The 27,134-nt window shown below is 45.4% G+C and overlaps 1 protein-coding gene across 3 annotated transcripts in view; it reads right to left on the bottom strand.

The window, feature by feature from the left end:
* Positions 1-27,108, bottom strand: part of Marf1 (meiosis regulator and mRNA stability factor 1) — a 32,451-nt gene extending 5,343 nt beyond the window's left edge. The window contains exons 1-25 of one of the 3 annotated variants that reach the window (XM_090324865.1): positions 27,004-27,108; positions 25,192-25,393; positions 23,768-24,439; positions 22,955-23,129; positions 21,114-21,340; positions 19,668-19,785; positions 18,948-19,120; positions 16,105-16,533; positions 15,566-15,699; positions 15,357-15,473; positions 14,651-14,840; positions 13,863-14,041; positions 12,197-12,277; positions 11,696-11,932; positions 11,457-11,576; positions 10,698-10,873; positions 9,412-9,632; positions 8,505-8,647; positions 8,111-8,244; positions 6,925-7,127; positions 4,246-4,473; positions 3,148-3,378; positions 2,785-2,997; positions 661-721; positions 456-581 (exon numbers count right to left, since the gene is read on the bottom strand). In XM_090324865.1, coding sequence (XP_090180991.1) covers positions 456-581; positions 661-721; positions 2,785-2,997; positions 3,148-3,378; positions 4,246-4,473; positions 6,925-7,127; positions 8,111-8,244; positions 8,505-8,647; positions 9,412-9,632; positions 10,698-10,873; positions 11,457-11,576; positions 11,696-11,932; positions 12,197-12,277; positions 13,863-14,041; positions 14,651-14,840; positions 15,357-15,473; positions 15,566-15,699; positions 16,105-16,533; positions 18,948-19,120; positions 19,668-19,785; positions 21,114-21,340; positions 22,955-23,129; positions 23,768-24,439; positions 25,192-25,335 — 4,732 coding nt within the window. In that variant the 5' untranslated portion in view covers positions 25,336-25,393; positions 27,004-27,108. The remainder of the gene's footprint in view (positions 1-455; positions 582-660; positions 722-2,784; positions 2,998-3,147; positions 3,379-4,245; positions 4,474-6,924; positions 7,128-8,110; positions 8,245-8,504; positions 8,648-9,411; positions 9,633-10,697; positions 10,874-11,456; positions 11,577-11,695; positions 11,933-12,196; positions 12,278-13,862; positions 14,042-14,650; positions 14,841-15,356; positions 15,474-15,565; positions 15,700-16,104; positions 16,534-18,947; positions 19,121-19,667; positions 19,786-21,113; positions 21,341-22,954; positions 23,130-23,767; positions 24,440-25,191; positions 25,394-27,003) is intronic. The other 2 variants (XM_090324867.1, XM_090324866.1) reach the window with 2 other exon arrangements.
* Positions 27,109-27,134: the final 26 nt, after the last annotated feature.

Genomic DNA, 27,134 nt, shown 5'->3' with positions numbered 1-27,134 from the left:
AAAACTCTTAACAATGGGGGTCCCAGTATATTTTGGAGGCCTTGCCAATAGTCAAGCAATGCCATCACACATGGCTTACTTACTCTTCCCCCCCCCCCCCCAATCTTGGGCTTCAATTCAGGGCCTGTGTAATGTTCCTGAGCCTCTCTGTGCTCAAGGCTAGTGCTCTACCACTTGAGCCACAACACCATTTCTGGCTTTTTCTATATATGTGGTACTGAGGAATAGAACCCAGGGCTTCATGCATGCTAGGCAAGCAATCTACCACTAGGCCACATTCCCAGCCCCTCAATAACTAATTCTTAGCCAAACATCAAAACTGCTTCCAAAAATGTACCCATGCTTCATTAAAGTAATGAAATGGCCAATTGGCCTCCTCTCCTCCACACAAGCACCCCAAGTCATTTCCCCGGCATTTCCCACGCTTTACTTCAAACCCACTTTTCTCCTCATACCACTGCTACCTGCTTCGGACTGTGGTTCTGGGGCTGAACGTGGTTTGGGCATCTCCAGAATTCCCTCGCTGTCTGCCTGCTGGCTTTCGTGACCGGTGAGGGAGAGGCTGAGTGAGTTCAGCCTACCTAGAGGACAAGGGGTATGCTGTGAGAAGCCAGCAAGAGAACCTTGCCGTTCCAGGGAGAGGGCTGGATGTTTACTTACTTTTCATGTCATTTTTTAGTGCCACGATTCTCTTATGACCGTGTCCTTTTATCCACACCACCTGCATACAGACATACTACTGGTTAGGCAGTGGTAAAGCCTAAGTGCCTGCTAGTACAGGTACTAGCATTTAGAAGTTGAATTCACATCAAGAATGACTTTTCTATGCTCCTTCTTTAGCTTTGAAAGCAACAGAAAGAAGCTCACAGAAACCTGCCCCTCAGGAGTTAAGCCACTGAAAAATCACAAGACATAGATTGATAGACAGAAACTATTCGTGTATGTTGATCCTGGGGCTTGAAGTCAGGGCCAGTGTTCCCAGCACCAGCTCTGCCACGAATTAAGAAAGTTCTCAGGTGAGAATTTACCATTTCTTCTAGAACGAAACAGTCTACAAGAACAGCAGTATTCTGAGACCCTCTAATTGAGCTCAATGCTAAAGTGGAATCTGGGACTTGAGACACTGCTATCTGGGAATGTACTGAGGCTCAAGTGGTAGATCACTAACCTTGAGCATAAAGAAGCTCAGGGATAGAACCTCGGTCCCACATCTAAGCCCCACAACTGATCAAAAGAAGAAAAAAAAAGGTACTACTGTGTGCCAACTCAAGAGGGCCAGGTACAGTTCTCAGATCCCAGTGATCTCCACATGAGCTTGGCAAGTTACTGAGCTCAGCTCCAAGCATTCTTCCTCTCCTCATCCCTTGCCTGGGATCAGACATGACTTAGATTTGGAAGTATTTGCATAGACACAATGGGAAAGGGCCCAGATGTAAACATGAAGCCATTCTTTATGCAATCTTCTACACATATAGCCTGAAGGTGTTGCATGCAACACTTCAGCATGGGGACCCATCCCCACAGGTCAGGTGTCCAGTTTTCCACTGTGGCATCCCACTGGCCCTCCCAAGTTCTGGATTTGGGATTGCTTTGGATTAGGATTTTTCTCTACCTGCTTTCACCCTTGCTTAGTCCCTCTGCCCAATGTCCCCTGGCATTCCAGCAATGGCTAGGACCACCAGTAAGCTATCCTCCACACCTGTTTGACTGGTTCTATGGATAGCAGCACTGCGATGCTTTGCTATGTTGGCCCTGACAGCAGAGCTCAGAGCCTTCCTGGCGGATCTAAGCCCTCACTGGCCTCAGACTTATCAGGCAAGCTCCGGCATGAGTCGAGTTTTCCCTTTAATTTCTGATGGTGCCAGGGAGCAAATCCAGGGCTTTGCCCATGGCCAGCCCAGCATTCTGCCCCTACCACTGTCCTACCACTCTGGCTGCTGCCATGTTCCTCAGGCATGGTCTGACACCTGGTACACTGCTCCTAGTGCCTTCCTCTTTGGGCTGAAGCTCGCAGATCTGCCCAGGCTTCCTCCCTTTTCCCTGCTGTGAACTCATCTACATCAACGCCTCTGCTGAGATCCCCGTGCCCAGGAGCTGGGATCAGGGCAATGTCTGTACAGCCACATCTGCTCACATGCCCAGCCTGTGGTGCCACTCAGCACCTTCCTGAGGGTAGGCCCTGGTCCTTATTCACCTGGCACATGGGAATTTAATGAACTAATTACAGAATCAGTGAAAAACTTATTCATTTTATGCCAAAAGCTCTTTTTTTTTTGCCGGTCCTGGGCTTGAGCTCAGGGCCTGAGCACTATCCTTGGGATTTTCTCAAGGCTGGAGCTCTACCACTTGAGCCTCAGCACCACTTCTGGCTACGTATATGGTACCAAGGAATCAAACCCGGGTTTTTGTGCATACCAGGCAAGCACTCTACCACTAGGCCAAACTCCCAGCCCCCCAAAAGCTCATTTTTAAAGAATGGGTTCAGGTCGGGAGTTTGGCCTAGTGGAAGAGTGCTTGACTAGCATGCACAAAGACCCAGATTCGATTTTTCAGTATCACATACATAGAAAAAGCCAGAAATGGTGCTGTAGTTCAAGGGGTAGAGAGCTAGTCTTGAGGAAAACCCAAGGATAGTGCCCAGGCCTCGAGTTCAAGCTCTAGGACTGGCAAAAAAAAAAAGGGGGGGGGGTTCAAGATGCTGGCTGGCTATTTTGTCATTTGGCAGCCTCCTGTTTCTGTCCCGAAGCTAGCCCCATGGCTCCCCAGACGCTGAGCAGCACCCACCTGGGGGATGGCTCCCAAGAGCTCCTCCACACTGCTGAAGCCGTATGTCTTGGGCTGCAATGTCTCCCCAACATACTTGGCATAGGCCATGGCAAAGTCGTGGAGGCAGATCTGCTGGTAGTGGTATGTGTGAAGCAGAGACCGCACATTCTTCGCAAACAAATACAGGCTCGTGAGCTTCACATACTCTTCTGTCTTCTCATTTGTAAAAACCTGATCCGAAAGAGAGCAGGGTTAGAAACACCAAGTGAGTTGTCTGAAAACTCATCAGTCTCATAGAGCTCTAGGGTCCCTTCCTTCTCAACATACACATCTACCAGCGGGGTCATCTGTAAACACCCAACTTTGTAACTTTCCACGCACCTCAACCAAGTAAGGCAGACTCTTCAGCAGCTCAGTCAGGGTCATGAACCCATATTCACAGGGGTTGAGAGGAGCGCCTTGCGTGGTTTCGTAATGCTGCCTGAGCTCATCCACAGAAAGATGGGTGGCTCCTTCCCAAGACATCAACAATACCAGCAGCTGGGCGGTAAGGGACCGCAGAGACTTCCGGTTGATGAGCTGAATCTGTTTGCCAGATTCGATGTCAGCAACCTGGGGGAAATGAGGATGCACACTTTTCAGAGCTCTAGAGGTAACAGAGGGCCTGCCCTATGCCACTAATTTCACAATCGTCTGATCAGATTGTAGAAGAAATAGTTTCAATTTTTCTCTTCAGTTGAAATAAAGTCAGGGGGTTTACCACACCAACACTGCCTGCAATTGAAGCCTCCATCTCAGGTGACCCTTGGGAAGACGCTCAGCTACTCTCTGTACTTCCTCATCCATCCTCCTTATAGTAAGGAGAGGAGGGCCAGATGGCAATCAGTGGCCTAGGGTGGTGACTTGGGGATGGTTGGGGTTGTGAGGGAAGGTCAGCTGAGGGAGGCAGAGGCCCTCTCTGACCACAGCATAAACTGCTAGGAAACTTGGGAACAACGATTAAAGTTAGCATTTTCATCTCTGGGTACGTGGCTTCCACACCAAGATTTCAGGTTCTCAAGCACTATCACCTGAAGAATAAATACCAGGTCTGGAAACAAGCATTTGAGGACAGACAAGAGCAGGCCCTTTGTGATTCAGGATCTGGAGAGAAATGGCATGTGATCAGTCTCCACAAATCCTAGAAACAAAGGTCTGTGTGGAAGGATTCGACTGACTGACCCACAGGAGCACACGCATCCTGGAGTAACAGGGGACTGCGTACTTTAGTTCACACTGGCCAATAATAAACACACAGAAGGGAGATCACAACTCTCAAGTGTTAGCCAAGCCATGTTCTAGTTCCCCACAATGTATTGGTGACACACAAGTTGTGAACCAACAGCCTGCAACCCAAGGTGCATACAAAGGCACACTAGAGCATATCACACACCCTGCTATGGATCCAGTCACAATCCTATGAAAGAGCAATCTGTTTACCTTGACCACATGGCAGAGCTTCTGTGTCAAAGCTGAAACTGAACTGACATCATAGTCTTGGAGACGAAATGTATACCCAAACGTTTTGGCATATTCTGTAAGGAGGTCTGTCATCATAAGGCAGTTATCTTTCTGGGACCGCAGGAGTTTAACAAACTGGGCAGCTAGAGCTTTGAAGCGTTCCACTTCTGTCAAAGTAAGGATTTTTTCTTCTCCACACTCTAACACCTTGGAAAACACATGGAGAATTATGATTGTCCATGAGAGTAAAAGGCTTGAAGATATAAAGTATGTTATTATTAATAGGCATGAGATTCTACTTGCCAACATGAACAAGCTATGTAGACTACACAACCTGAAAGCATTTGCTGCTAAAACAAATACTTAAAGATGCTTAAGATGGGCTGTGAGTTTGGCCTAGTGGTAGAGTGCTTGCCTAGCATGCACAGAGACCCAGGTTCGATTCCTCAGTACCACATATATAAAAAAAGCCAGAAATGATCCTGTGGCTCAAGTGGTGGAGCTCTAGCCTTGAGAAAGCCTAAGGACAGTGCTCAGGCCCTGAGTTCACAGCCAAAAAAAAAAAAAAAAAGCTTAAGATGACCAGATGAGGGGCCGGGAGTTTGGCCTAGTGGTTAAAGTGCTTGCCTAGCATGCATGAAGACCCAGGTTCGATTCCTCAGTACCACATACATAGAGAAAAAAAAAACAAAAGCCAGAAGTGGTGCTGAGGCTCAAGTGGTAGTGCTCAGGCCCTGAGCTCAAGCCCAGGACTGGCAAAAAAAAAAAAAAAAAAAAAAAGATGACCAGATGACAAGGGCTCATGCTTATAATCCTAGCTACTCAGGAGGCTGAGCTCTAAAGGATCACAATTCAAAGCCAGCCTGGTCAGGAAAGGCTATGAAACTCTTAAATTGTCAGGGTAATGTGTAGGGGGGTACAGTTACATTCACCAGATAGTAGGTGCATTACTTCTCACACATTGATACCCCTTCTCATGTTTTTGTCCCCATTTCCCTCCCCACCATCGTTTTCCCCCTTCCCTTTCCTCTTTCAGGATTGCCATTTTCACGATGTTAATTCTTCCAATCCAGGAGCATGGGAGGTTTTTCCATTTCCTCAGTTCTGCTTTAATTTCCTTTTCCAAGTTTTTAAAGTTTTCATCATAAAGGTCCTTTACATTCTTAGTTAATTCCTAAGTACTTTATTTTCTTTGAGGCTATTGCAAAAGGAGTTGCTTTCCTGATTTCTGCTTGCGCCTCTTGTTGTTAAGGCCATGAAACTCTTATCTCCAATTTTCCACCAGAAAACTGAAAGGGGTGCTGTGGCTCAAAGTGACAGAATGCTAGCTTTGAGTAAAAGAGCTCAGGGACTGGGGCCGGGAGTTTGGCCTAGTGGTAGAGTGCTTGCCTAGCATGCACGAAGACCCGGGTTCGATTCCTCGGTACCACATACATAGAAAAAAGCCAGAAGTGGTGCTGAGGCTCAAGTGGTAGAGCTCTAACTTTGAGAAAGTCCAAGGACAGTGCTCAGGCCCTGAGCTCAAGCCCACGACTGGCAAAAAAAAAAAAAAAAAAGAGCTCAGGGACAATGCCCAGGCCTGGAGTTCAAACCCTACCAATGATTAAAGAAAAAAAAAAAGCCAGCAAAATTACTAACCTGGAGGGTTTTAACTGGCAAACACTAGTTATAAGGGAAAAAGCCAAGCAGAAAGAGGACCTGAGTTTATGTTTACACAGATAAGACAGCCAAAGCCATTACATGCTTTTTTTTTTTTTCTATGCCAGTCCTGGGGTTTGAACTCAGGGCCTAAGCAATGTCCTTGGCTTTTTCTCAAGACTAGAGCACTACCACTTGAGCCACAGCATCACTTCTGGCTTTTTTCTGTGTATATAGAACCAGGAATTGAACCTGGGGTTTCATGGATGCTAGGCAAATACTTTACCCATTATATGTATTCTAAGACAGTAAGGAACTCTAAAACCACTTTAAAAGTGTCAGCTGTATTAATAAAATCAAGAGAAGAAATCTGGTTTCACACAGCTCATGTGGGGGCACACACTTATAATCCCAGTATTCAGGTGGCTGAGGCAGGGGAAGAGCAAGTGTTTAAGGACAGTTGGGGCTTCAAAATAGTTCAAGGTCTGCTGGGGTTACACAGTGAGGCATTGCCTCAAAAATCAAAACAACAACCAACATCAGAAAAAACAGGGAAAAGAGACAGGGCCTGCTCAGATAACCGGCAGCTAAGTCATCAGTGTTTCCTCATGGGAAACACCAGCCTCCGACCCCAGAAGGGGTCTGAAATGGAGTTCCTGAGGAAAAACCCACTTTAGGACATCAAACGCTCCTTTCTCCAGTAATTACTAAGAATGTAATGCTATTAAGGCAGGTAGTGTGGGAGAGTGTCCTCAGTTTCTAGGCTGAATCCAAAGTTTTTCTGGGATTTGAGGTGTGAATCACCACACCCAGCTGAAAAGCAATTCTTTATTGAAGGTCAGCACATTTACCTTAGTATTTAAAAATACCCCAAACCTAACAGCTTCTCTAATAGGACTATTTCAGGCTGTTAGACTCTCATAATTGCCTACTTAATCAGGTAAACTAGGCCTGAATATGAAAAATAAGATCCACGTGTCATGTTTAGGACAATACAACAGGACTGCCATCTCTACTTACCTGTAAGATATCAGGTATGGCTTCAAAAAGTTCAAGTAGTTTGGTAAAGCCATAGTAGGCCAGTTTGCACTGCCGGCCAAAGTGGTGGTGGTAGGAGGGGATGAACTTGTTGAAGGGCATGCGGAAGTGGGGCTGGTGTCGCAGCAGGTCCACGACGTCCTTGGAGAACTGTTTGGTCCTCTCGATCTCATCCTGGGTACGCTCTTAACAGAGAGACAAAACCTCAACCAGTGCTCTAATAACCACCATGTAGGAAGTCTCAGTCAGGTCACAAGACTCCATCTTTGTCTTCTACCACCCCCATACCCCGCCATCCCCTGATTTGTGAGCTTAGTAAGCAAGCCAGAAGTTGTTACCATGAAATTGTACTTGTGTTGATTTATCTACATGGTCTTCAGTTAAGTGTGGTCAGAAGCATGTGAGACAGTGAGTTTCAGAGGAGAGGAGAAAGTGCTTAGTTTACCTTTTGTATCTATTGACTTTTACTGGAAAGAGATGGACTACAGATATGAGCTCATTGGAACCCTGGACCATGAGTGCTAAAGAGCAATACAGGTTCAGGACCATGATCAGCAACATCACATGCCACAAACACTGGGCTACCCCATCTCCTTGACCTAAGGCTAGAACCACTGCAACGCCACCACAAAAGCCAGCATTCCTTCCAATGAGCATGAGCTCAAGAGCTGAGAAGACAGATGGATGCCAGGGATGGCTCTGCGAACAGATTCTTCCCTGGGAAACAGCCTCTGATGGGCTGGGACAGCATTGTAGAAAGTCTCCCCTTTAGTGGACACTCAGACATCAGCCTGCTCTCCTTTATGACACTCTACAGTGCACAGGAGCTCTATACAAGCAAGCAACCTTTTTTTTTTTTTTTGCCAGTCCAGAGCTTGAACTCAGGGCCTGGGCACTGTCCTTGAGCTCTCTCAAGGCTAGTGCTCTACTAGCCACTTGAGCCACAGCCCCACTTCCGGCTTTTTCTGTGTACATGGTACTGAGGAATCCAACCCAGGGCTTTGTGCATGCTCGGCAAGTACTCTATCATTAGGCTAAACTCCCAGCCCAAGCAGCAACTTTTGAGCTGCATTTTCCAGGGCATCATCAGCAACTATGGCATGGAAGGGGGAAAGCATAAATCCCTGATAGCACCCCATTTTATGACCACCGAACACCAGGCATTCACCTCTTTTGGGGATACAAATCACGGTGTCATTGTCCTGCTGGGACCAGCAGATGACTGTGTCAGGAATCTCTGCTATGATGTCAGTCAACTCACACACACCGTATTCTGTGACATCCCAGTCCTTGGAGAAACACCTAAGTTTGAACAAGGAAAGGATAAGGGAGTAGTGGTGCTTAAGAAATTAATAATGAACACTTGTTAGGAGGAGGATTTGAACCTCTGATTCTAAAGTCTTAAACTTAGGCATTTACCAGGCTCTGCCACCCTAACAATTTGTCTGCTAACAACTTCAAACTTTCCAAACAAGTGCTAACTAGTGAACTTACAAGTGACTGAAAATTGAGAAGAGGAGAAAGTCTAAAAGCACTTCCTTTTCTTCCTCCCACCGACTCACCAGTGATAAGCCTGAGCGAACTCTCTCAGGATGACTTGCTTGCTGGCCTGGGATTTGAGAAGTTTCAGTAAATCCTGAGTGAAGCGTTTCACCTGGGCTCTGTGGGTGAGGGTCAACAAACGCTTGGAGCCCATGCCAAGAATCTGAAAAGCAGACATCTGACTAAGATTTCAGAAGACACCTTCTCATTATCTATCTCTCCTTTCCTCTCCCCTCAGAGAATAACATGCAATTTCAAACATATACCTCAACAAAATGTAGTCAGAAAGAACAAGATCCTTTTCCTGGGGCCACTTCCTTTGGTCCTACATACTACATAGCTGCTCTCCAATAATCTCAAGTGCAGAGAAGCAGGTACTGATCAGCACTCTGGGTGACTAATTTTTACTCTGAAAGAGAGCTGATGTTTGCCAAATCTCTTTTATAAGTGTGAAACTGTTCTAGCACTGCCTTCAGGCAAAACTAATAGGAAGGGCTTCATAGGCTGTAATGCTAGGCTGTAGCCCAGTAACTAACCTTCAGTTCACAGAGATGAATAGGTAAGGTCTGCCTTGATGCAACGTAGGAACCACATATAGGCATGTGAACATTTACAGACACTCCTGCACGAGAGCGAGCAGTTTCAGAAGGAACTGTGCTAGGAGGAAGGATTGAACCTACAAACATTAGAGGGAAATACTCCACCAGGCCTCTAAGGACTTTCTGTGTGAAAGCTGGAAACCTGTAGCTTCCAGAGAAAATGGAGAAATCAACTTGTTTCCTATATTCTGAAGAAAGCGTTTATGGAATATATGGCTCAGAGCTGACTTCTTAGGAATGAGGTTAGTATGGTGCTTGTTTCCTCCACTGGGATAGCCAAAACCACAGAGGAATGCACATAAATAAAGAACCCCTTGGCCTTGATTACCTGCAGCACATGAGGCACTGCTTCTAATAACTCAATCAGCTTGGAATAGCCGTAGTCCGAAACGCGGCACTGCTTTGCAAAATGGTGGTGGTAAGATGGGATGAAATTACTAATAGGTATGACACAGGATGGTTGGTTCTTCAGTAAGTCAATGACTTCTCTACTGAACTGGATCAGCTGTGGGTTTCCTACAGGACTTTTAGACCGCAGGAGCCAAGGGTCTAGGGAGAGAAAGAACATGTGTTAATGTGAAGTAGGCGCCCATCAGCTCAAAGGAAGGCCATGGGCATTGTCATTTCAAGTTTAAATTCAACCACAAGCACTTTGCAGCTCAGCCTCTATCCTCAGATACCAGAGAACCGTTTACTGCCAAGCCACTCCCAGGAAATTCTCCACAGCAAGGTGTGGAAGCAAAGCACAGGTCATCACAGTATGACTTACAGCAGAAGTGAAGACCACACAGGCATTTCCTAGTAGATCCAAGATTCATTTGAACTTGGGCATGGAGAACAAACTTTCCCACGGAGCCAAGATATAAACTGTCATCGGGAAAGTGACAATTAACCTAATTAACCCACAGTGGAGCTGAAAATGTTACCCAGGAAACTATGGAAAGCAATGTTATAAAATTACCACAGTGATCCCAAAGCACTAGGGAAGGATCATGAGTTTGATATCAAGCCTGGCCTACACAGCAACAAATACCTTGTCTCAAAATAATAACAACAACAAACCCCAATGAACCAAGAACCTGTGGCTTACATCCATAATCAAGTGGCTCTACCACTTGAGCCACAGTCCCACCTCCAGCTTTATCTGTCATTTATTGGAGATTAAGCCAGTCCAGGCTGGCTTTGAACTGTGAGCCTTAGATCTCAACCTTCTTAGTAGCTAGGATTATAGATCTGGGTTTGATTCCTCGGGACTGCATACATAGAAAAAGCCGGAAATGGTGCGGTGGCTCAAGTGGTAAAGCTCTAGCCTTGAGAAAGCCCAAGGACAGTGCTAAGGCCCTGAGTTCAGACCCCAGGACCAGCAAAAAAAAAAAAAAAAAAAGAAAAAATATATAAATCAATAAATCAATAATAAGCCAAACAAAAGCCTCACAAAGTAAGGCAGTTAAAGAGATGGACAAAAGAACTTGGATTTTAAATGTTTTGCATAATTTATGCCGATTTGGTTCTGCCAAACCCTCAGCATTTTGAGGAGTTTTTGAAGATGAGAGGAGATAGCCTGGTGTTTTTATACTTGGCAAATGTGATGCCATTCTGAAGGGTGCCACCTACCAGCGTTGGGAGGTGGGGGCTTGTTGTGAATCCACTTGACCACTTTGATGCCGTTCTGGGCAGTGGTGATATTCACACCTGGGATGCAGGTGATAAAGTGCTCTAAGGGGACGCCCCCGTGGCTCCCCTGCACCATTTCCAGGTCCCCAAATTCTGCAGCATAGCACTCTGCAAAGCTGAAGAGGGTAAATGGATCAAGTTCAGTGGAAAAGCAAAGTGCATGCTACCCAGTACTTGTTATTCGATCCCTGAAGAAGCAACCTCAGTTGAAATGGGGTCTGGGTTTGAATGAAGGGGGAGGCTGTGGCCCTGGCCTTGGTGGTGCCTTCTTTTGGTGCCAGGACTCCTGGGCACTGCTCTAGCAGAGGGGCTTAAGGAATGGCAACCGGGTTCCAGATCAGTTTTTCTCTCACTTTAGCCAAGATTCCTTACTATTATAGTGGTCAGAGAGTGAGTGAATGTACTTTGGGAGAATTCTTTTCTCCTGAGGAGATGAGCTGGGCACTCTCAGTCTGTGCAGATTTCTATTGCAGCATGTGCAGTGCAATGCTTCTCTTTCCCATGGAGAAGATCTGGTGTTTAGTTGAGACAACAGCACAACGCCAAGTGCTCTTGTTCAACACCGAGTGTCCAGATTCCTTTCCAAAGGGGGTTGGGCTGCAAGGAGGGTTATGTGAGGACCAATGTCCCTCTCATCTCTCCTTCCCCATCCTCTACCCAGCATACTACAGCAGGAGATTTCCTGACAACGGCACTCACCTTAACAAAGGCACAGTGCCCTCATGGGTCTGGAGAAGACTATGAACTTGGGGAGCAAATGTCTTCAAAGACAGAATCACAAAAGGAATCTTGTACGAGTCTGGATCAAACTCATGTTCACTGCAGAAGAGAGATTGGAACAGCCACTGACATTGCCTTGGGTTTCCATGTTTACAGGTAATGAACAGGTACCACAAAGCCTATGAAAGGAGCACCTTCTGGAGGAAATAGGGACATACCTGAAGTCCTTATTTGAGCAATGCCGCCTGCAGACAGGCTCATGATACTCCAACTCCTCAAATATAATTGGGCTGCAGTTTGTGGAGGAGCCATCGTGCGACTGGGAAGACCCCAGGGGGCTCTGACGGGCCTGACTGCTGGGCAAGAGACACACCAGCCGCCCACTTCCCTGTTCACGGACTGCAACTGTGTCTGTCAACTTATATAAATCTGACACATTCAACTTGTGTCCAAACCTACAAACAAAAGAGGTAGACCAACTTAGGATGTTTGCCTTTGTTTACACAGAAACACATTTTGCTGAAATAAAAAACATGCTTTTTTCTCACTTAAAAAAAAAGTAAAACAAGCCAGGTGCTGATGGCTCATACTTGTAACCCTAGGTACTCAGAAGGCTGAGATCTGAGGATCATGGTTCAAAGCCAGCCACCCAGGCAGAGAGTCCATGAGCCAGAAGCCCACAAGACTCTTATTACCTGGAAACAACCAACCTTACTTACTTTTTCTCATAGAGATCTGTGAATTTAAAAAGTGGCAAACAGCAGGCAGGGGCATCCTGAAGGATGGATATTGTTTCTGCACTGGAAGAGAAAATTTAGAGAACAGATCATTTATTTTGCATAATGAAATAAAATTTGATAGACTTCATAAAATAAACATGGCACACGTGCAAATTCTGCTGAGAATTTGTTCTCTAGAAATATTTCTAAAAAGGGCTTTGGGACAAGTCAATAAAAGATACGCTCTAGAATTCTTATTAGACTCAACAGTAGGACTTTCTATACCTGTGCAACGGGAAGATACAGGCTCCTCACAGAAAAACACCAGTTTCCTGCCATCAGCTGCTTTATAGGGCAGATATAAGGGATTGAAATTTCTACATACACGATCAGCCACACAAATGAATACAGCACATTTTCAATTAAGCTTTGGGTGACCTTTCTTTCTTTTTTAATACTCAACACAAAGCAAAAAAAAAAAAAAAAACAAAAACCACAGTGCTTACCTGCAATTAGCTTGGAATCACAGGAGTAAGGATGACTTTCTCATCTATGCTTCTTGATTTTTCATTATTATTTGAATTTTGGGGTTTTTTTGGGGGGGGAGGAGGGTTGGTCGTGGGGCTTGAACTCTGGGCCTTGAACTCTGGGCCTGGGTGCTGTCCCTGAGCTCTTCAGCTGAAGGCTACCACCTTACTCTGTGAGCCACAACCCCACTTCCCGTTTTCTAGTGGTTAATTGGAGATGAGTCTCACGTTCTTTAGTGCTCAGGCTGGCTTTGAACCATGATTCTCAGAAATCAGCCTCCTGAGTAGCTAAGATTAGAGGTATGAGCCACCAGGCCCGGCACGAATATTATTTTTATTCTAAGAGGCTGGGATTTTGTCCTACTGCTTTCCTAGCATGCATAAAGACCCAGGTTCGATTCCTTGGTACCACATACATAGAAAAAAGCCGGAAGTGGTGCTGAGGCTCAAGTGGTAGAGCTCTAGCCTTGAGAAAGTCCAAGGACATTGCTCAGGCCCTGAGCTCAAACCCAGGACTGGCAAAAAAAAAAAAAAAGAAAAAAGAAAAAGCTCTCAGAATTTAAAATCTTTGTGAAGCACAAAGTTAGAGAAAAGATCCTTGATTATTTAGGAACGAGTCCTGTTTTATTAGCTCTGAGATGGGGAGAGCTAGGCAAATATCAAATCTGGTAAATAAGAAAGCCAGAAGGTTGCAAGACTCAGCTGGTACTGAAGACTTACAGGGCTGGGCATCTGCTTGACCTCAAGGACCAACCTCAGTCGGTCCCCCTGGAAGCTTGATAGATCTAGCCTTTAGAGATAAATCTGCCTTCTGCTACTTGAAAACAATTGGTTGGAATTGCCAAGCTTGTAAGTTGTCATGATTGTGCTGACTATTTATAGAACTCGTTCTGGATATTCGGCATGCTACTTTACTCAAGCTGTGTGTGTCTGCCTTTGATTAATGACTCACACAAGGGTCTAGTAGCTTATCTCTAGTGCTGTCAACTAAATAAGCATTGCTTCAAATGCCATCATCACATGAGGGCTGATAACATAGTATAAAATCTACTTTTTAATCTCCCAAACTATTTGTGGGTCAAATGTTAGTTCCTGAAAGAAATCACTGAGTTTTTGTTTGTTGGTTTGGTTTCTTTTACCTCAGTAAAGACAGTGATTTATTAGCGGCTCCTGTGGCAAGTGAGACGAGAATCTTCTTGCTTCCTATCTTATACCTGTGGAGGCCATTTACTGCACAGATTGCTTCTTGCAAGTTTTCCATCTGGACGATGGCCTTGAGCTGATAATCGGTATGGGGGCTGAGCTCGACGCTCTTCACCTACAACAGGGTGAAGGAGAACATGATGACACCACGGAACTAAACCGCTAAGGATCATATTCATGGACTTCACAGCTTTTGGGAGGGAACTTGTCTGAATTTCTGCCAACCAGTTCCCAGGTGACCTTCAGAGGTATGGATGTGGCTGCTCTACCTGCACTCTTTGCACATGGCTCTTAGAGAAAGACTCAAGAGGCCAAAACGTGTGAGGAGTTTCTGGGCCTTCTCCAGACCTACAAAACTCCAACTTTGGAAGAGGTGCATCTGCTAGCAAACTATAACTACAAATGTAATCAGATACATTAGAATAGGAAGAAAATTAGTATCATTTTCAACTATTATTTCTGTATTGCTTCCCCCCCCACAAAAGTGTCATTTTTAATTGTCACTAAGCCAAGTACAGCTCACTGCTAACTTTGCTGCTCTGATGGCTATGGCTTATGGGCCAGACATGCACCAAACCCAGAGCAGACACTAGGAAAAGGAAGGACTTGGAACCTGGCCCAGTGCCATTTACATCCTAGCTGTGGTCACATGCTTCAAATATACTTCTCTAGCCTGAAAATTTTGCCAAAGGATAAAAGAAGCAAGAACAAGAGTGGAAGGTACCTTGCCATGCTTAGAAAACGCTTCATGGATGAGCTGCTGAAGCTCCTTCCGGGACAGCCTGTAGTCTATGTTGCTGACCTGGATATCAGCACCGTTTGCAAACGGGTCCAGGCAGTCGGCTCCACTACTGGAATTGGCAACATTGAAAGCAAGCGGGGAGGCTCTGTTTAAAAGGTTTGGAGACATACTCCTGCCAAAAACACACACAATCATTTCATTATCAGGCTCTGAAAACTGTATATAGAAATGGCTTTCCTATGTGGTTTCTGAATGTCTTTTCATCTTAAAAACACTTGCTAACTGAGATGCACTGTCTAAAGTATTAATGACAGGCAGGTTATTCAATAGGAAATGCTCTTTCAATGGATTAAAGTTAAGGGGAGAAGTTAAAGGGCTTCAAGGAGTTAACTTTCTACTTTGGGCACTGTTCCACATGAAGGTAATGACTTCCTCTGACCTGTTTACTAAGGTTCAGAGCAGAGGAGGAGAAATGAATGGTGAGAAAACGATGAGAAGCACTGTCCTTAAATGCAGTACTGGAAACCTAAGGAAGAGGAAAGGCGGGCAAAGATTTACGTTGTACCCTGCCAATTATTTGGAAAAAACAAAACAAAACATGCTGTTTCTCAAGCCTGTCTCTGGGTAACTACTTTCCAGTTGAGAGGCTGGAGAGCAAGACTTTGAAGTGAGCAGAGAAGAGACTTGCCTTGACACGATCAGCTTGCTGAAGGCAGACGGGTAGCTCACTTGGAAGACCATCTGGTCTTTCTCTTTCTTCTCTATGGGGGAACTGCTAACACTCCGGGCACTAAGGCTCTCTTTCCTATCACGAGGGAAAATAGAAGAAGGCTCACATCTGCGATTACCTGAAAGCAGCAGCTGTCATATGTAGGAAGGGTGATGTGTGGTACCTACTTGTGGCCACCTCTGTGAGAAGGCTCCACCGCCCCTGAGGTTTTAATGGTGGGCTGGGGTGCGACAGCCAGCCTCCCAGCGGGCTGGTGCTCACTGTTCCGGTGGCCTGCCTTGGACTCTGAGCGGCACAGCTCCTGAAATGACATAAGGACAACAGGTTGAACCTGTAAGGACCCAAGATGGGGTGGGTGCTGCACAGAATATTGCAGGTGGCTCACAGATGACTGAAAGACACACAGGATACAGCCAATGCCGGCAGGCATTCAAGACACAGAATCAGAACCCAAAGCTAAAGCTGCTGTCGGCCTCAGAAAGGGAGAGGCTTTAGTGGTAGAGTGCTTGCCTAGCATGCACAAAAACCCGGGTTCAATTCCTTGGTACCACATACATAGAAAAAAGCTGAAAGTGGTGCTGAGGCTCAAGAGCTAGAGCTCTAGCCTTGAGAAAAATCTAAGGACAGTGCTCAGGCCCTGAGCCCAAGCCCAGAACTGGTAAAAAAAAAAAAAAGAGAGAAAGAAAGGGAGAGGCTTCCGAATTACCTGTAAACTTTTCACCTGGGCATTTTTCGTGGCAGATCCAGAGTGCGTCTGTGACCCTTTCCCAGATGTAGATTTGGCACTGGAAGGCTGTTCACTTGTGTCTTTGATGAGGCATAGCTTTTGATTCTTAAGCTTTTTGGGAGACTTCACTTTATCTGCAACTGCATTCAAACTCTTTGCTTCACAGAGTTCTCTGTGTTTTGGGGTAAATGACACAATGATCCGATTGCCAAAGACATCTTCATTTTCCATGCGCTTCTGTGCCCGCTCGGCGCTATCTTGGTTTATGAAGCGAAGAATAGCGCTGCAGCCAGTGATGCTCAGTACTTTCCCACCACAGTTGTCAGACAGACGCCGAAGCCTGTTGCTGATGCTCTTGCCATCCTTGTTTGCTGGGAGGTTATACACGTACAGCAGAGTGTGGCACTGCTAATACAGAGCAAACAGTGTCACCTGAGGGCCCACTAAAGATGAATCAGATGGCTAACATCAGGCAACTTTAGGCAGGCAAATGTCAAAAATACACATTTTCCACCTTGATATAAAAGTTCTTGAGACGCCATGTCAACCAATGACTGGGCACAGTGATATGCACCCATCAAACCCAGTGACACAGGGATGACAAGAGGATGGCAGCTCAGGGCAGCTAAGCATAAGGCAAGACCCTACCAGAAAACTATCATGCAAAAAAGGTGCTGGAGGTATGGTTCAAGTGGTAGAGCACTTGCCCCCCAAGTATGAGACTCTGAGTTCAATCTTGAGTACCACAATAAATAAATAAAAGAGCAGACACTTGTAATGGTAAGAATCAAATTGTCCTGGAGGACCACACAGTTCCCGTCAATAAAATTCTGATCCACATCATCGCATTTTAAAATGTATCCTCCAAACTATTAGCCCGGAAACTCAAGATGATATGGTGAACTTGCTGGAGACAGTGAAAAATGGGTAGAAACAAAAAGTACAGTAACATGTAGATGCAATGAATTATTAATGAAAGAAAAAGTATGTTAACAGTAAAAATTCTGCAACCTGAGCAAGCTTGAAGCCCTGAGTTATAACCTTGGAGGGGGCAGAGGAGAGCCTGGTATGATTCACACCTGTACTCCTAGCTACTCAGGAAGCTGAGATGTAAAGGACTGTGATTTAAAGCCAATTTGGGCAGACAAAGCCAAAGACTCTGGTCTCCAGTTGGTCTCCCCTAACGCCCGCCCCTCACCCCGGAAGCCAGAAATGGAGCTGTGGTTCAAGTGGCAAAGCACCACACTTGAGCAGAAAAATCATATGAAAGTCTACTACTCTGAGTTCAAGGCCAGTAGTGGCACAAAAAAACAAAGGATGTGGAGGTGAAAATGATGGAAGTATATAATACTCATGATGAAGCACCTGATTATGTAATGTAATAGAGGCCCATATAAAAAACCTGCAGAATATTACACAGGAGTCACGACTTTTTAATTGTTTATGTTAGAATTTGGAGGACAATACCACAGTGTTAACAGTGTGCCCTGTGCAGTGGAGGGCTGTGAGGTTTTCCCCTTCCACATTTCTATATCCTGCTTTTTGCTGTTCTTACAAGGAATACTTAAGCTTTTCTAATCAGTGGCTTTCCTTTTTTCTATATATGTAGTACCTAGGAATTGAACCCGGGTCTTCGTGCATGCTAGGCAAGCACTCTACCACTAGGCCAAACTCCCGGCCCAATGGCTTTCCTTTTTATGTGAGAGGTGTTGACCAATTCTCACTCCTGCTATTACACCTGGGACTCAAGGCCCAGACACAACAACAGAGGTCTAATTTACTAGAGAGACAGAAGGCTGCCAAAGAAGAAAATGTATCTCCATGTATGACTTTAGTGAATAAGAAGAAAGTAGCAAGGTAAGGACCTTCAACGTGGGAAAGCCTATACCACAAATGATTTAATGGCCTTCAAACTTGGACAAAATATGAAATGAAAGTGGGTGGGAGGAAACAGTTACAGCCTCCACTACAAACAGTGGATATAGACAGGGTGAGTTAGGGAGAAACTCAGGAGATCTGCAGGGGCCAAGATCCCTACGAAGAACTGGCTACAGAGTGTGTTTTCTATTGAACCAGATTCCAGACCTCTGAGCACCAGAGCCGACCTTGGGAGAAGCAGGGAGAGCCAGAATTAGAAGGCCTGGGGAGGCCCAGCCACTCTTGGGCTGCTCTTTTCAATGTTTTCCCCATGAAATTGTCTGTAAGATGAATGTGTAACTCTAAATTGGTTAGACTGCAGTTAGCCTGCCTACCAATTCTCCTGGATCATCTACAGCACAGCTCCTCTTGTGCACAAGTATTGTTTCTTCAAGCATTACATGTATTACAACAGTAACCTGAGCTCAGTTTTTCCCACTCAAGCCTGACAGAAATGTTGCACCCTTGGGAGGTGTTCCAGCCCTCTGGGCCCATGGCTTAAGCAAGCTACACATGCAGCCATAACCACAACAAGGAAGGCTGTCCACAAATTCCAGTCTCAGGGGCCTATAGGGCTTATGGACCCGATGACTTGACTGAATCATCATCAGTTACTTGATACCCAACACAAGGATGTGTGTGAACTCTTACGTGTTCTCTACCTGTAACACTTGGAAACAGAGACAACAATTCTTCACTCATTCTGACAAAACTACTGCAGGCTCTGGAGACAGGGCACGTGACAGTAAAAAGTCAGTCCATACATCTCCATTCTCTAGATGTTTACAAGCAGAAGGCTTCCAGTCAGAATCTAATAAGGAATGGGATCCCCCATTTTGTAAGAGCAGTCCCTAAATCTCCAGACTATCACTAGAAACTGGCAAAGACAGCAAGAACCTACTTACTGGCATCTTTAGTGGTAACCGTGGAGGCAAGTCAGAAATGAACTCCTCAAATCTGATCAGCTCGTTAGCATGGTGCAGCAGTGCTTCCGAGGCCTGGTTCTTATGTACCAAAATGATGTGGAAACCATGCCTGTGTCTCAAATCACTGAGCTCCAGTGCAAAGTTGACATCAGCTGGAAGACATAGCCCACCCCAGTTCTCCACATTAGAAAGACTTGGCCAAGACACACAACCATAGCAAAGCCCACTGAGTGGAAAGGAATGAAGGGAGGGAAAGGAGAGGTGGGTCTGAGGGGACCCAAAGGTACTTCCCTCCCCTTTGCAACTGGAGCACACTTCCCAGCAGAATTCATGTGGTAGACTGTCACACCATACATCTAGATGGAAGTCGCTAATCCCTATAGAATTAGTATTAATATTAAAGGGAAGTAAAGGCTGGAAAAACTCAAGTCTGGAAAGTGTTCATCTTGCTTTTTTTTTTTTTAAGTTAGTAATACTCAGTCCAGAAAAATAAAGAATCCAATTTTCTTTCATAAATTTGGTGTAGCAAGAATTCATATGCTCAAGAGAAAATTCAAAAATACAAAGACTCTTGTAAACAATTCTCAACAATAATCACCAACACATCCTGTGCACTTCAGCCTCTAGGGAGCGTATCTTGCCTTTACAAAAATCATTCCCACAGTGTGTGTAGTGAAAATCAGATGTCTGCACACTTACTGGACACAAGAACCACAGTGGCGGGAGCAGTGTGGGTGTTTGCAAACCTTCGAAGACTCTGCCGGAGTTTATCGTCAGCAGCATTCTTCGCAGTAGCATTGATATGAGCAACAGTCACCTGCATTCAGTTATAGTAAGAGCCAGAATTAGAACATCACTGCACACACTCTGCCCACAGATTAGTGGATAATTATATTTGCTTGTCTGTTTTGATACAGGGTCTTGTTAAGTAGTCCAGGCTGGCCTTGGACTCGAGGTCCTCCCCTGCCTCAGTCTCCTGAGTGTTAGGATTACAGGTATATGCCATTATACAGCACCTACTGGTTAATTCTTGAGGAAAGAAACTCTTCTGTTATCGTTAGCAAAACTATTATAGCTGGATCTCAATAATTTCAAAATGGATTCAACAGATGAATTAACTGGATCTGTTACTGTGTCTGCTCACATCTCTAATTCATTTTCTAGGAAGTAGGCAGAGAAAAGGAAGCCTGAAGTAACCAAATTCTCCTAACATCATTGCCCAGTTTGGAGGTGGTGAGAGCGTCTGTATGATTAAGGTACAGTGCAGGTTGTACTCTATGTCATTTGTCTATGTTATTTCTAACTCTTGTGTTCTGGACAGGGGAGGAAGAAGTCAAACTACAAGGCAACCAAAAGCATTTATTCCATTAAAATGATCAGGCTCACACACAACAGTCTCCAAAGCAAAGACAGGCTTATTTTGAAAGGTGCTTCAACCACATGTAATATACCATAGGATTTTGTGATGTCAAAGTGATTTCTTATTTAAGAATTAAGTTCTAGCAGGACGTTGGTGGCTCACGCCTGTCATCCTAGCTACTCAGGAGGCTGAGATCTGAGGATCATTGTTCGAAGCCAGCCCAGGCAGCAGAGTCCATGACACTGTTATCAATGAACTTCCAAAAGGTCAGAAGTGGAGCTATGGCCAAAGTGATAAAGCACTATCCTTGGGCAAAAGATGAGAAATAGCACCCAGACACTGAGTTCAAGCCTTAGGACTGGCAAACATACAATAAGAGTCAAGTTCTGGTTCCAGCTTTGTAGCACAGATGTGAGAGTCTAGAAAGCTGAGTTTAAACTTATCTCTTTTGCTTACTGCCACATAATCTTTAAATAACCGGTTCCCTTCCAAGAGCTTTTAATTCATAGAGAAGCCACGAAAACAACATGAGATAACACACAATTTAAAGGGGCCTTAGAGAACAGCTACAAAAACTATAGTATGCAACACACAAGTAACTCATATCAACAAAGCATTTCTAAAAGATCAAACCAGTCAATGCTTTCTAGCACTTTCAGAATAATCTTCTAATTTATTTGAAAACCAAGCACAATTGCAGTGCCATTAAATCAGAAATTCTTATTTCCACAGGCTTCTTCTGCTACCATAGCAGATTAAAATTTTAAGAAAAAACAATTTTTTACCTGGCAATTATTCAGCTCTTGAATAACTTCTTTGTTTTCTTTGCTGATGTCACATACACAGATGAATTCTGCTTCTCTATGCCCTTTAAAAAACTTCTCACGGATTCTCTGGACAACAGTAGTAGCTGATCGGCCAGAGGGAACAGAGCAGTTTTCAATATCCCAAAACACTCCAATGGGGGGTAAGTTTTCTAGCACTTGCCCAGCTATTCCAACTTCAGGTGAACCTTAAGAAAAGTTAAAAGACTTCAAGTTACATGGGACAAAAGAAAAGTGGGGAATTAAAACTCAGTAATAGGAAATGACCATAGTGAAGGAAAAAACAAATCCCTGATAGAAGTGGAACTAAAGGACAGTGGCCTTCTAGCTGACACAACCACCCACCCAACCCTAAGATTACCCTGTAACCATAAGAAATCTGTCTCCAAGCATGAACAGGGTCATGTAGGTCAACACTACATAACTAGTTGGATGCTGCGGCTCCCAGGCCGGATTTCAGTCCTCAGCCCATGCCCTCTATTTGCTGGGCCTGGAAGACACTGAGAGATGCAGGTAGAGAAGCTACCACTGCTAACCTTATATTACTCATGATACTGCATTAACATTTGTTCTCATGTTGTAAAAATGTCCTCAAACTTTCAGGTTTTCAAACACTGTTCATGATCATCCACTACTTAGTTGTTCTAAATTTCTAAATATTTAGGATCTTCAGTTGACCCCCAATCTCCTTCAGCACTCAGTTTCTCATAATATATTCCCCATTTGTCTATAGCCTCTCACTTCAGACAGCTTCAGCCTCACACAAAGGACAAATGACTTACTGATCTATAATAAAAGAAGTTTTTTCTGTCTCTGTTGTTTGCTGGTAGTACTTGGGTTTGAACTCTAAGGGTTTAGCTCTTGCTAGGCATGCAATCTACTACTTGAATCATGCTTCCATTCAAGTTTTTTGCTAGTTATTTTAGAGATGGAGTCTTGTGGACCTCTCTTCGAAGCCAGGCTCGGCTTTGAACCATAATCTTTCAGTTCTCAGCCTATTAAATAATTATGAGACACCGGTGCCCTGTTTCTGATTGAGATGTGAGGATCTCACTTTTTTTTCTTTTTTGCCCAGGTTGGACTGGATAATGATCCTATTTATGCTTTCCACCATTGCTAAGATGATAGAAGTAAACTACATCTAACTTTTTCTGTTGAGATGGGCAGTTTCATGAACTGTTTTGCCCAGATTGGCAGGGATCTGTGATCTTCCTAATCTCAGCCTCCTACCTAGGCAAGTGGGAATGGCAGGCACATAACACTGCAAAGTAAGCAGGGCAAGGTGGCTCACGCCTGTAATCCTAGCAACTCAGGAGGCAGAGATCTGAGAATCATGGTTCAAAGCCCAGCCTAGGCACTAAAGTCCATAAGCCTCTTATCTCCAATTAACCACCAGAAAGAAAATAGGAAGTGGTGTTGTGGCTCAAGGGGTAGCACAGTAGCCTTGAGGTGAAGAGCTCAGGGACAGTGCCCAGGCTGAATTCAATTCCCATGACCAAAAAAAAAAAAACCAAACAACAACAACAAAAAAAACACTGCGAAGCTAGCCTCAGCAGGAAAGTCTGTGAGACTCCTATCTCCAATAAACCAACAACAAGGCTATAAGTGGAGTTGTGGCTCAAGTGGTAAAGTGCCATCCTGAAGCAAAAAAGCTAAGCAAAAGTGGGAGGCCCTAAGTTCAAGCCCTACTACTGGCACAAAACCCAACACCCACAAGGAATGTTTGAAAGTTAATTCAGTACAATGTTAGCATCAGACACTGCAAATCACTCAGTCACATTTCACAGCATTCTGTCATTTACCAAAGTTTGAAGTAGCTTTGCCTAGGCTGGTCGCCAACAACAACGTGGTCTCCTTCCCCGTTCCCCGGGTTCCACAGCCATTACACAGGGGAATAGCGAGGGGTGCTGCTTGAGTATTTGGAGGTGGTATATTGGGCCAGACTTTAGCAGCATCAATTATACTATTTCTTGCCGGCTGTTTAAAAAATTTTTTTATTTTTTATTTTTCAAAGAAGCAAATACATCGTTTTAGAAGTTAAAGTTACGAACAACTGAAAATGCATTTCTACCTAATTAATCCTTCTCGAGACTGCTAGCTCTCAATTTACTTCATGCCAGGAAGAGACCTGAAATGTCTGGGCCCAGACTCAGATGCTCGGTGTGAGTCTAATACAGTGGACGCCCTCCCCCCACGTTATACTGGGACAGTGATACCATTGGAGGCCAAGTGCAACCAAGGCCATGCTGCAGACTCCCCAGACTATTGCAGAAAGGCAATACCTACATTCCACAGATGGGCCCAGCAATTATGGATGAAGCACAGCAGAGGCTTTGCTGAACTACGTTTCACAGGCTGGAAGTGGATTTCTTGGAGCCAGAGGCTCTAAAAGCATAAACTATGCCAGTAATTACTCTGTGAAATTGCTTTCAAACAGCCTCTCAAAGTACCTTATTTTCTTTAGGAGCCAGCAGCCAATGGGCTGGGGGAGAGACCTACACATGAAGTAGCGTCAGGCCTGGGTACCATCAGGACTTTGTGAGATAAATCCACTCAGAGAGCCATTCCTTGAACTTCAGCCCCACTACACATGAGAAAAATGAAAAGCTACAAACCTTGCTGAGACAGTCTTCGCAGTAAAGTGAGCCCTTTAAACACACTGGAGGAGCCACGTTCAGGTGCAAAGAGCTGGTGCACAAGTGGGGTGTCAACTCAGGCTGTGGGAGGGGCTCCTCCAGGAGCCCCTGAGCCCCGCCGGGGAAATCAGAGCAGGGGAAGTAAGCAGCGGAGGTGCACCCCTGGAGCGCCGGACATGGGTACAGCTTGTGCACGGTACTGTGACAGGGCTGGAAGTGGAGCCTCCCACAACAGGACAGGTGCTTGCAGGAAGACAGATTACTCTCGAGACACATGCCGGGAAAGTCACTCCCGATGCCTGCCAAGGTGTTCCTGGCTGAGGCATTCTGGAGTGAAGACGCAGACTGGAAAGCAAACCCTGATCCCACCTGACACGTGATTGTCCTGGTGCTGTGAGAGTCTAAGAGTGTGCCTGCATGAATCAAGCCGCCACCACCTCCACCACCACGGCACATTGGCGAAGTGGATGGCTCATTGGGGCAGTGAGCACAGCAGCTTACTTGGGGGACGGTTGAGAGCTGTATTTTCCGTTGCTGGAGAGGATGAGTATCAGGACTTGGAACTGCTGGACAAAGTTTTGCGCCAGCATGAAGGGGAGATGGGACATCCTTTAATTCCACAGCAGCTTTCTTGTTCTCCATGGACTCTTTCTGAGGAGACAAGATTGGAACACAAGCTAACTCTGTGAGGCCCAACAACACAGAACAAGTTCCCTTTACCACTACAAAAAAACAAAAACAAAAACGAAAATACTCTGTGGCTAAGAGTTTGGCCTAATGGAAGAGTGCTTGCGTAACATGCATGAAGATCCAGGTTTGATTTCTCGGTACCACATACACAGAAAAAGGCAAAAATGGTGATGTGGCTCAAGGGATAGAGCGCTAGCCTCGAGAAAGCCCGAGGACATCACTCAGGCCCTGAGTTCAAGTCCCAGGACTGGGAAAGGAAAAAAGAAAAGAACCCCCATCCCCATCAAAAAACAAACCCTAAACATGACGGCAGACATATTTAATATTCAACAACAGACTTGTCAATGAGATCTTGTCCATCAATCTTTCCTAATTTAAAAGACTCAAAACTAAGAAGGCTATGGTCAAAGTAAAATACAACTTTTACTTTTCTCTGTTTTGCTGCAGAGCTTTGGGATTTGGCACTTGAATAAGAAAACAAATCTTTCTCCCTCCCCCACACCCCAAAAATGTAACAGTGAGTACTCAAAGCATGCACTGTTACTCAGAGTGGAAGACAGGAGGTGAAACAACAGTCCCATGGGATAAGGCCCCTACAGGGGCCAACATAAACGTAACAGGGAAACATGGCACACAGTCCAAGGAGAAAGGTCATGTCCCAGGACCTCTTCTTGGTTTGCAGTGGAGTTTGCCATGCCCTTGCACATAATTACCGTTTGGGGACTAAGTGATGATGTTTGCTCAGGACGAGAAAAGCAATTAGAGAATTTCCAAAACCATGGCTTAGCATCATTGTCTGGTTGAAGCAATTCAAGTGCTCTACTGCAGGGCCCCTCAGTTTCTTTTCCTTCCATCATACAGCCCCACAGAGCACTTCAACACTCTCCCATCTTCCTTTCCTTTCATTCTTCCACCCTGTCGGGAGAGTCAGATGTCCACGTTAGTTCCTTGTGTAAGAACAGACTGTATAATATACTAAAGTGTAAGACTTCAACTGTACATACAGTGTAGTGGCTCCTAACAAGCAAAAGATTTTCAAAGAATGGAGCTGGGTGTGTGGTGGCTCACATCTGTATTCCTAACTACTCAAGAGACTGTAGCCTGAGGATTGAGGTTCAAAGCCAGCCCAGTAGCAAAGTCTACGAAACCCTTGTCTCTAACTACCAAAACATCAGAAATGGAGCTATGGCTTTAATAGAGCACTAGCCTTGAGCAAAATAAGCTCAAGGGCAGCACCCAGGCCCGGAATTCAAGCCCCAGAACTAGCACAAAAATGAAGAAAAAAAAAGATGAAGATGGGATGCCAGAATATATCACAGGAGGCAGAGTTGGGTAAATCAGGTTCTGTCTGTTCTTAAAATCTACCTCAATTTGGTTTTGGAAAGTCTGCCATTCCTTGTGTTCCACAGCTCATGTGTGTGTGTGTGTTTTCCTCTAAGTTTTTTTTCTCATATTTTTCTATTGTAATCAATAGAAGGGTTACATTAAATTCACCAAATAGAAGGTGCATTACTTCACATACATTGATACCCTTTCTCATGTCCCTCATTCCTCCCCCCCCCGTTTGTTTGTTTGTTTTTTTAATATATAAATACACAGCCATGTTTGGAAGGAACCAACTGTGGGCTACTGCAAATCTCCAAGTGAAGACTCTCCTCACTTGGCTAGAGCCAACCTCCTCCAGCTCCAAGAAGCCTGCTTCTAAGTTTTTTGTTTTTTTTTTAATTCCTCTCAGTCTCCCTAAAGGCTCTGCTGAGGAGAGACAGGAAGCTAACGTCGTATCTTGGTACAAGAATCCCATGATCAGCTTCTTGCTGTGTCTCCAGTAGTGAAAGGGCCAAAGTAAATGCTGGCTGTGGACTTAGAACTCTTATTCTGCCAGAGAGCAAACCAAATAAATCAATCTCCTAGTTTATTTATAATGAGAATTGACCCTGCAGGAAATCCCACGTCACAGATGTGCTCTATTTACGCCAGCATTAACAGCACTCCTGCAAGTCTTTCAATAGTGCAATCAAACCAATCCCTACTCATTCAGGGGGAGGCAGGTGGCCCACACTGAGGGAAAACAAACAGCTACCCAGTTCTTCCTAGAGCGGAGAGTAATTTAACAGACATTTCACCTAGGAACACGGAAAACACTTTCTTTTCGCTAGATCTGATGAGATCCTCTTTCCGGGGGCTGCAGATGTAGCTCAGTGGTTGAATGCTCCTCACACCTGGAGGCCCCATAGGGAGCGGGAAAACAGGCGCCTAAGTGCGGGGCCGAGCACCCCGCAAAGGGGAAAAGCAGCACTGAGACGGCGGGACACGGCGCTGTAGAGGACACGGGCCGCGTGAGGCCTGGCCTGACGGGTGCCAGTCCTTCCTCAGGCCCTGCCGCCGCCCGTCACTCCGCCAGCTGGAAGTGAGGGGAGGGGTGTCGGTCCTCCGCGACTCCCCCTCACAGCGCACACCGTCACTCACGGGCACCCAGAACGGCGGGCCCGCCAAAGTCAAGTCCCCGAAGCTGACAGGAAACTCACCTGGGCCGCGGGCTCCACCGGCGCTCACATTCCAACCCCGCCACCTTCCCCCCCGCCCCCCCAGGCCCTTTGTTTTGATTCCCGACTCCGCCGCTCCCGCCGCCGCCGCCAAGCGCGCCCTCCACTTCCGC

The sequence above is a fragment of the Megascapheus bottae genome, chromosome 36 (genome assembly GCF_031878675.1).
Source record: "Megascapheus bottae isolate mThoBot1 chromosome 36, mThoBot2.hap1, whole genome shotgun sequence".
Lineage (NCBI taxonomy): Eukaryota > Metazoa > Chordata > Mammalia > Rodentia > Geomyidae > Megascapheus > Megascapheus bottae.
This window is presented reverse-complemented; position numbering and strand designations above follow the sequence as displayed.